The sequence below is a fragment of the Gracilinanus agilis genome, chromosome 1 (assembly GCF_016433145.1).
Source record: "Gracilinanus agilis isolate LMUSP501 chromosome 1, AgileGrace, whole genome shotgun sequence".
NCBI lineage: Eukaryota > Metazoa > Chordata > Mammalia > Didelphimorphia > Didelphidae > Gracilinanus > Gracilinanus agilis.
Genome location: NC_058130.1, coordinates 782,077,480 through 782,087,648, shown reverse-complemented (window position 1 = coordinate 782,087,648; position 10,169 = coordinate 782,077,480). Strand labels below are relative to the sequence as shown.

At 42.2% G+C, this 10,169-nt stretch overlaps 1 protein-coding gene across 1 annotated transcript in view; it reads right to left on the bottom strand.

Annotated features, from left to right (window-relative positions):
• Positions 1-632: 632 nt before the first annotated feature.
• The window catches only part of DGCR8 (DGCR8 microprocessor complex subunit), a 47,254-nt gene continuing 37,717 nt past the window's right edge, over positions 633-10,169 (bottom strand). The window contains exon 13 of the mRNA XM_044656594.1: positions 633-714. Coding sequence (XP_044512529.1) covers positions 633-714 — 82 coding nt within the window. The remainder of the gene's footprint in view (positions 715-10,169) is intronic.

The following is a 10,169-nucleotide window of genomic DNA, read 5'->3' as shown; positions in this document are numbered from 1 at the left end:
ATTTAAATCATTTTTTGGTGTGTTTTGTTCTCTGTTGTTTGTACTCAATTGTAATTGTACTTGTGATTGTTGTTCTTAATTGTTAATAGTCAGGAATTGTGGCTAATAATACAACTGATTTTGTGTACGGCTGGTCGGTTTGGGCAATGATGGGAACAATGTTATTTGAAGACTGGATTGATTATGTTCTTTTGACACTGTGGAAAGGTGTGTGGGCTCTCCCTTACCTGTGGTTCAAAATCATACCCAGGTATTTTAGGGGGATGATGGATGTGGAAATAGCACCACCTATTTTAACCATTAACATCCTGGATTTATCTCATATGCCAATTCTGATCCTTACTGATTATTTTGTGTATAAGTTAAGGTTGATGTTCTTCCATATTATGTATTGTTTTAAGATCATAGTGACCTGGTGTTTGAGGGATTCTGAAACTAAGCAGATGTTAAGATTGTTACAGATAAAACTAGATAATTTGGAATTATACAAAATGGTAGAGTTTCTGGTCAACCTCTTGGTCCTACCAATACTGGCAACATGGCTGAATTTTCAAACATAGGTATTACTGGCAAAAGTGTTACATCTAAGGCTGAGTTGGAACAGCAGGTACAGAGCAAGGGTGAAAAACCCATTACTCTTTTTTCCCCTTCACAATCTTCCGATCGTACGTGATGATGGCATATTCCATGTAGAGCAACATACGAGGTTTAGATCTGAAGATGTGGAAAATTCAAAGAGAAAGATCCCAAATTTCCACGATGATTCTGGGAAATTTGTTAAGATCTTTAAGGCATTTATAAAACACCATGACCCAGACTTTGAGGATTGTTGGTATGTGTTAGGTGAGATCTTGTCACACCATGATAGGGCCAAATTTGTTGAAGAGACCAGGAACACAGAGGGGATGACACCATGGCCAGGAACTGGACCTCAATTCAGTTCCAATATACCGAATGCTAAAACAAGTGAGAAAGTTACTTATAAAAATCATGGAGAAAAATGCACATTGTCCAAATTCATGGTCTAAATTTGAGAAAATCAGGCAGACAGCGTAAGAGACCCCAGCTACATTTCTTGGCAGGATAATTGAGGCAGCTGAGATGTATTTACATATGAACATATTGGAGGACACCACCATAGACCATGTGAAAAGAGTTTTTGTTAAGAATTCTGTTCCCCAGGTAAAGAAGTTCTTTACAGATAATTATCCTGATTGGGAACTTTTGAGCCTGGATGAGTTAAAAAGCCATATATGTGTTTGCACAGGAGAAGGAAAGGGGTAGTGATGAAAAGGATACCATTATTGAAAGCCTTAGGAAGCAGTTAAGGGAGGCAAATTCTAGAGCCAATGAGAAGGAGATAAATGAAATTAAGGCAGTGGCAGCATTAAGGGCAGAAGAAAAAAGGAATAATAACAATACTTATAAGACCAGTGGCAATGCAAACACGAGGAATCAGAGGCAGCAATCTTGTTATGTTTGTGGCCGGATTGGACACTTTGCAAGGGATTGTAGATACAGAAAGAGATCATATGGGAAGAGATACAACAATAATAACAATGGATTTAATTGGTATAATAATAATAATTATGGATACAGGGGAAATAACTGGAATAATGGTTTTAATCATGGAAATGGCCAGCAAAATGTGTTTCAATGCCAGAATGCATGCTGTCAAGGTGCTCAAGCTACTAATTTGGCAACGATGCAGGATTATATACGAACAGGAGTACGCCCAAAGTTTAGCCATGTTGTACAGGGGAATGTTAATAATGGTAACATGAATGGAGGGACAGCTTCATTATGAAGGTGTGCCCGAAGTTCAGGAGTGATTGATCAAGGTAATGGGACTAAAGTGAATGTTGATGACATTGTATGTGTTAAAGTTGATGATGATGTAATTGTGAATAATGGAAATGGTGCACTTGGTGTTAATATTGATTTGATTGGTGATAAGAATTTGATTGATAATGGTAATGAGTTGATCAATGTTAATTTAAATGGAATCAATGATAGTTTAATCAATGTGAATGATAATTTGATGAGAATTAATGATAATTTGAATGGTGTTAATGCTAAATTGTCTGAATTAACCACTGGTAATGGTGTAAATAGTACTTTAACCAATGTTAATGATACTTTACCCACTGGTAGTGGTAATTTAACTAGTGTTAGTAATAATTTGATTAAAATTGATGATGGTTTATATGGCGTTGATAATAATTTGATTAGTGTTGTAAATAATTGTGAGAAAAAGGGAAATAGTGTTGTAAATGGTGTTAGAAGTTCTAGTAAGTGTGGAATTAAGAATAATAGGAATTGTGATTTGATTAAAGATAATTTGATTGTAAATAAGAACAATGATACCAGAATGGAGGTGAACCGTACCAATGGTTTAAAATATGGGAAAATTTTGTAATTCGAGACGATGTTAACTTGGATGGACAGAAAATAGCTGAGCTTTGTTCTGATGTTACTGTTTTAGCTCCTGTGTTGGAAACTTTCCAACCTCCCAATAGTACTGAACCATATGTGTCTGTGACTATTGGAGATCAGATTTACGACCTTCTTGTCGATACTGGCATGAGTAAATCAGTTTTGCAAAGCTTTCCTGAGGATTGTAGAGCTGTCAGAACAATGGATGTTGGTGCTACAGGTGTGACTCAGAAAGTAGCTAAATTGCAACCAAAAATGGTAACCCTAGGACCACTTTCGATGGAACATGCATTTTTGTGTGTTCCAGAATGTCCAATGAATCTTTTGGGAAGAAACTTGTTGTGTAAATTAAGGGCTACTATCCAATGTACTGAATCTGGTGATATTTCTTTGCATCTGCCAGAGGAATCTTTTAAGCCTTTCCATTGCTTTTCTTGGATTCCAGCAGTACAGAGGATGACTTAGGTACTATCTATCCAATACCTGAGGATATAACTAAGGATTTGTGGTCAAAATCATCAACAGATGTTGGGTTGCTAAAATCAGCTACTCTAGTCAGGGTGAGGACAAAGGAAGGATCAGTTCCTTGTGTTCCTCAATATCCCTTGACTAAGGAGGCAATAGATGGTATTCGTCCGATTATTGAGTCCCTAATCCAACAAGGGATAATAATACCATGCTTTTCTGAGTACAATACACCAATTTTGCCTATAAAGAAGCCAAAACCGGATGAAAATGGCCGACCTGTTTACCGATTTATTCAAGATCTAAGAGCAGTAAATGATTTTGTCATCAAGACACATCCAGTTGTTCCAAGTCCAGCTGCTATAATTTCTTCCATTCCAAGTCAGGCTAGATATATCACTGTGGCAGATTTATGTTCTGCATTTTTCTCTATACCAATTCACAAGGATTCTCAAAAGATCTTTGCTTTCACTTGGGAGAAGACTTAGTGGACATGGACTTGTCTCCCACAAGGGTATACCAACTCACCTCAGTTCTCTCAGATTCTAAATCGAGATCTAAAAACTATTAAATTTAAAGAGAGTAAATTGGTGCATTTTGTGGATGATATTCTTTTGGCATCCCCAAATGCAAAGGTGTGTCTTGGGATAGCAAGATTCTTTTGATTGAATTGTATAAACGAGGACATAAAATCTCCAAAGTGAAATTACAATTCGTTTTGCCCCGTGTGCAATATCTCGATTCATGTTGTCAGAGGGTTCCAGAAGTATTACACAAAAGAGAATAGCTGACATACAGAAATTGAGTGCACCTAAAACTAAAAAAACAACTTAGAGCTATTCTTGGAACTACTGGTTTCTGTAGACAATGGATTCCTGGATATAGTGAGATCACTAAATGTTTAACAGATATGACCAGGAATACAGAACCAGAACCTCTGAAACTAAAGCCTGAACATCAATTAGCCTTGTATAAGCTGAAAGAAGCCATTCTATCTGCACCTGCATTAGGAATCCCAGACTATGAGAAACCTTTTCAGCTGTTTGTCAACGAAACAAAGGGTATAGCTTCTGGTGTGTTGACACAGACTCTTGGACAAAGTTATCATCCAATTGAGTATTACAGCTGTCAATTAGATCCAATAGCTGCGGGGACAGTGCCCTGTCTAAGGGGGGTAGCAGCAGCAGCTGTGTTAGTCCAGAAGTCAGCTGATATAGTTTTGGGATGTCCTTTGACTTGTCAATTGTTCACATCAGATAGAAGCACTAATGAGGAAGTTTAATGTTTTTAAGGGAGTTAAAATATTTTACAGAGGCCAGAACATCTTATTAGTTACTGTAATTGGCATTGGCATGGGGCTGTTGGTCGATTCCCTAAGCTCACTCCCCCCTCACAATAGCATTGTTAGGAATCTCCAATAATAGTTATTTCACTAAGCAAAAAGCTCGTGTTCCCCATTGGAGAGAATTCTAGCTCTTAATTTTGAGATAATGTTCATTATTTAGACAGAGATAATAGATAGTAGAGATACATTTGTGTGTGTGTGTTTGTGATCAAATAATGCTCGACTTATTCCTTTGCTTTCTAGTCATTTTAACAACCCTGAAGAGGACTTGGTGAGCCCTCTCACAAGATGCCCTAGTCTTTCCCCAACTCCTGAATTTGATCACCCACCTCTGATCACCCAGCTGTTACCTGGGATCCAAAGAAATTGTAGCACGCACCCCTGGGCACAGGCTGGTCAAATCACCCCAGCAGATGGACTAAACCAGGTTGAGGGTAACCTAGAGGCCTCAGACCCAGAATTGGGGTGGCCACCCTCCAGTACATGAAGACTTCCCCTGGTGGAATGGATAGATGGGAATAATTTGTTCCAGGAGCCATGGAGCGCTTGGAGCTTGGTCAGACATGGAGGATGCCAAGGTCACCCTCTGCATCCTGGGCCTTCTCCAGGCATCCTGGCTTTTGTCTCACTGCTCAGAAAGTGAGAGGGAGACTGAGGACTTTGGGCATCCCTGCCTCACCGAAATCCAGTTCTTACACTTACAAGTCAAGACATCACCCCATGGGGCCACTGGCCCTCTTTGAAAATGAAGGATGAATGGGCAGTGAGGTGGCTCAGCAGATTAAGAGACGGGAGGTCCTTGGTTCAAATCTGGCCTAAGACATTTCTTAGCTGGGTGACCTCATTGGGCAAGGCACTATGCACCAACTGCACAGCCCTTACCATTCTGCCTAGGAACCCATACAGAGTATTCATTATAAGGCAAGGTTTAAAAAAAAAGTGTTGGAAATGACAAGTGATTGGGGGGAAATAATTTTAAATTGGGGAAGGGTTCTGGTAAAAAGAAAGATTGGAGCTGGGACTTAAAGGCAGGTATGGGGAGCAGCCAAAGAGAGGGATGGACGGTCTTGTTTGTAGAACAGTCAGTGCCACTATGGAGCAAAGAGTGTGCCGGGTATCAGCATGTGAGGAGACTGGAGATGTAGAGAGGGCAGGTCGTGAAGGACTTTGAACGTCCATCAGAACATTTTGTATTTGATCTGGAAGCCCTAGGGAGCCACGGGAGTTTATTGAATTTGGGGGAGAGACACACACTTAAGGACAATCATTTTAGTGGCCAAATGAAGGATGGATTGAGGTTGGGAGAGACTCATAACTGCCCCGGAGCTATGGCACTAGCCCAGGAGGGAGGTGAGGAGGACTTGCACCAGGGTCAGGGCAGTATTGGAGAGATGTTGCCAAGTTGGCAGAGCTTGGATGTGGGGAGTGGGAGAGCGAGAGGAGTCCAGGATGACTCCTAGGTTGGGAGTCTGAGAGGCTGGGATGGGGGTGATGCCCTCGATAGGAGTAGGGGAGGCTTGAGGGGGTGGGAGCTGGGAAAGGGGATGAGTTCGGTTTTGGACCTAGGGAGATGAGTATGTCCAGAGGACGTCCAGTCCAAGATGTCTGCAAGACAGTTGGGAAGATGAAACTGGAAGGCAGGACAGAGGTAGGTGTGAGAATCATCCCCACAGAGGGACAATGGGTGAAGGGTCTATCTAGAGGGAGAAGAGGGTGAGATCTGGAGGAGCATCCAGCAAAGGAGACAGAGAAGGAACAGGCAGAGAGGTAGGAGGAAAACCTGGAGAGAAGGAAGTATCAGGGAAAGGAAAAGACCATGATCCCACTGACAACCTCCCTGTCCCCCTTTTCCAGCACTGCTTGCGCCTTCACCACCACCAAATGCACCCACACACAGTCAACCATTGGGTGAGAAGTAGGAATTGGGATCTTGCCTGCTCCCCATTCCACTAGAGAGCCACTTCTGGGCTGTCCCTCTCTAATCTCTTCCCCCTTCAAAGCTGGCCCAATCCATTTCTAGCACTATGGACCTTCAGGACTCTCCCCTTTCTTGATCAATGGGTTCAGTGCCTGCCTCAGTCTACCTCTGCCCTGGTATGAGGGGATTTCACCATACATGGTGATGCTCCTTCAAACACTACCCTGAACTGCACCTCTACTGCCCCTCGGCTATCCACAGAGACATACAAGGGTTCCATATCCACAATCATAAATTCTCCAATTCCTTTATCTAATGGTAATCTATTCTTATTCTACCTCTCTGTTGGTGTGACAAGCCCAAATCCTCCTCTTCCTCCCTACTCCGACCTTGGATCCCTTGAACCCTCAGCTGTTCCTCAGGTCTTCACCCCAGCCCTAGCTACAGTCTTTTCTCTTCCCTGTCTTGAACAAGTTCAACTCCACCCTGTTCTCTTCTCCGTCTAGAGCCCCTTCATCCTACAGAAGACCTCATCCTTCCAAAGCCCAACCTTGGATCACTCCCACCATTCACCTGCCTTTGTTCCTACTCATGAAAGTAAGTAGGTGTTGACACCCCGCACATCTGCAGAGACACTAGTAGATGGAATGGAGCAAAACTAGCTGTGGGCAGAACATTGGACCTGCACTTAGGTTGCCCTCAGTTCAAATCCTCAGTTACTGTGAACCTGGGCAAATTACTTCACCCTGCCTCAGTTGCCTCATCTGTAAAATGTGGATAAGAAAAGTACCAGCTACCTCCCAAGGTTGTTGTGAAGATTGAGTTCTCAGTGAATCTTAAAATACTCTATAGGGGCAGCTGGGTAGCTCAGTGGATTGAGAGGCAGGCCTAGAGATGGGAGGTCCTAGGTTCAAATCCAGCCTCAGACACTTCCCAGCTGGGTGACCCTGGGCAAGTCATTTGACCCCCATTGCCCACCCTTACCACTCTTCCACCTATGAGCCAATACACAGAAGTTAAGGGTTTAAAAATAATACTCTATAAATGCCAGCTATTTAAGAACTGGTACTTGAGGGGACCTTGGCAAGAAACCAGGGATTGGCAGACTACACAAAGGCTTGGAGATGGGAAATGAAATGGGACATCCCATTTGAAGAATAGCAAGAAGGCATTTTCTCTGCAGGGTATGAGGAAAAGAAGAACCAGAAAAAGAGCAAAAGAGGTGGCTTTGGACAAGAAATTCTAGTCACGACACCATTTTGGACATGCTGAGTCAATAAGCATTTGCTGTATGCCTGGCACTGTGCTAAGTGCGGGGGAATACAAATTGAAGAAAGACAGTCCTTGCCCTCAAAGAGCCTCCAGTCGAATGAGAAATGACAGCCCAACAAAGGAAGGAAAGAGGCGGGGGGGGGGGGGGGTGATAACTGCAGAAATGCAATCCAAGCAAAACTGGTGTGATAATGGGCCAATGGACTTCCCAGTCAGTCCAAAGAATACAGGCTGAGACAGATGTTTGTGGATTGAAAATAAGGGATTAAATAAGACTAATCAATTAAAAAGAAAACACTAAACAGGACACAAATGAGAATAATCTGATTCTCAACTGGAGGAAAGATTAGGAGCTTTCCAAGGTGGGAAGGGGCAAGAATGAGTTTCCTTCCATTTTGAAATGGGGGTGAGTTTCTTTTCCCACAACTGAGAGGTGTTGCTTAATTACAACTACCTGCATTTCTGGAATATAATGGTTTTTATCATCTGGTGTCCCATGGAGGATTTGCAGAAAAACAAGGTGGAGGACAATACATGTGTCAGCACAGGATGGAGTCAGTGCTCATAAGAAAGAATCCGATTGGGTCTCTGGATTCTTACTCCAAACCAAATCCATTTTGTAACTGGCCTTGTCACAAGTCCCCTAGTAGGAGAGTAGAGGTTGGGGTGTGGAGGAAGACTACGAGTCAGTCTTCTTGAAAAGGGGCCACTACTGAATTGCCACTAGAATCTGTCCTGGGTGATATAACTGGTAAGAGGACAGCTCAAAGGAGATGGTGGACACGTGATGGTAGCAGAGGGTACAGAAGTGGTCGTGGAAAGCAGGACACATGACAGCTCCTATTTCAGGGGAAGGGGAGATGCATCCACTACCAGAAAGGGAGAGTCAGGTCGTGATGTCTTCTCAAATGTCAGAAGAGACAGATAATAAGGAAGGAAATGGTTTAGCCAAAGAGAACTCTGGGGTCCCCATGAAAAGAGTGGGCAGAACTGCACTGTCACAACATGGGATGGTTGGGGCCGAGCTGGTTGGGGAAAGAAGAGAAACAAGAAGGAGGGACCAGGGCTGGTTTTCATTTAAGCAGCAAAGGTCAGCATCCCAGGGCTCTGTTCTAAAATAGCCTCTTTTTTGAGTAGAAACACAGAAAAAAAACAGGATTGACCGTGTGGTTCAATGGGGATAGGATTGGGGATGTTGACTTTAAATGATCACTCTAGTGCAAATATGAATAATATGGAAATGTCTTAATCAATGATACATGTAAAACCCCGTGGAACTGCTCATTGGCTCCGGGAGAGGGTAGAGAAAGAACATTGTGGAAGTCAAACTCCCACAGGTCCAGGTAATCTCGGTGGTGGGACAGTGTCAGCCCGTTAAGATGAGTGAGAACAGTCAGGGTTCAGCCAGAGCCAGGCATCATAGAGACTGCTCTGGTCTGCCTCGAGTAAGGTTTATTTTTATATGCTTTGAGATCACACATAAGGTTGGCACGGAAATACATTTTCAACATACGTCTTTTCTTGGAGATAATGGATTAAGTCATACATTAACTTTGTTACTAACAACTCTTCATTCTCCAGTCACTTTCAATATTTTACAAAGGTATGTTTTGACGTGTTTCCCAGGCTATGGGGTGGAGAGAACAGTTCAGGGATGTACTGGCCTTTACACGGAAGGCTACTTCTCCATTTTTGATCCATTGTAATATACCGGATCAGGGATCGGGGTGGGGGGAGACTTATTGTTTCTGGTTTCTCATTACATAAGCTTCTGTGTATGGGAATGGAAAATCCAGGTGCAGTTTGTTGGAGTTTAAAATCTTAAACATTAACTCACTATTTGCTGGTTTGTGGTGAAGTGACTTTTAGGGGAATTTTTATATTAATACATGGAAAGGTGGGAAATTCCTAGGAGTCTGTAGTGGGTCTGTAAAAGCTCTAGTAACAGCCTTTACTATTCTTCTGTATTTCCCTGGGGCTGAATAAGGATATTGATCACAATAATTTCAATAATAAGGAGTGTTAGTAAGAGAAGAGTCACACAGGGGTATCTGAATGAGAGGTTTCCATCCTCCCTGGAATCTGCTGTGCAGTTCCAGGATCCCACCTGTGACTTTGTCATTCAGGAAGGGTTTGATGGCCCCCAGCAGAACATGAATCATGTAACCATGGGAAAATATTAATTAATCAAAAATGAAGTAGCCCCCTTTTTCTTAGCTACAAGGTAGGAAATAGATTCTTATTTCGTTATTTGCTCTCTCTGGTTTTTTACTGGTTTTCCAGTTACTCAGAGTTCAACTTCCCTTTAAATATATATATATGTGTGTATATATATATATACATATATGTGTGTATATATATATATATATACACACCCTTACCTCCCACCATAGAATGAATTCTGTGTATTGGTTCCAAGGCAGAAGAGTGGTAAAGGCTAGACAAAATGGTTGTGTTAAATGACTTGCCCAGGGTCACATAGCTAGGAAGTATCTGAGGCCGGATTTGAACCCAGGATCTTCTATAACCCTGGCTCTCAATCCACTGAACCACCTAGGTGTCCCCTCCTTGAATGATATTTTAATTTATCATCTTGTCATTGTCCACGTTGTAATGGTTTTTAAAAAGTAGTTTATTTCAATGATCTCTCAATGCACCTCTTCTGATGTTTCTCTGACCTCCTCCCGCCATCTGTTATCTCCTTAGAGCTCCATAAAATTGTGTTACGTTTTG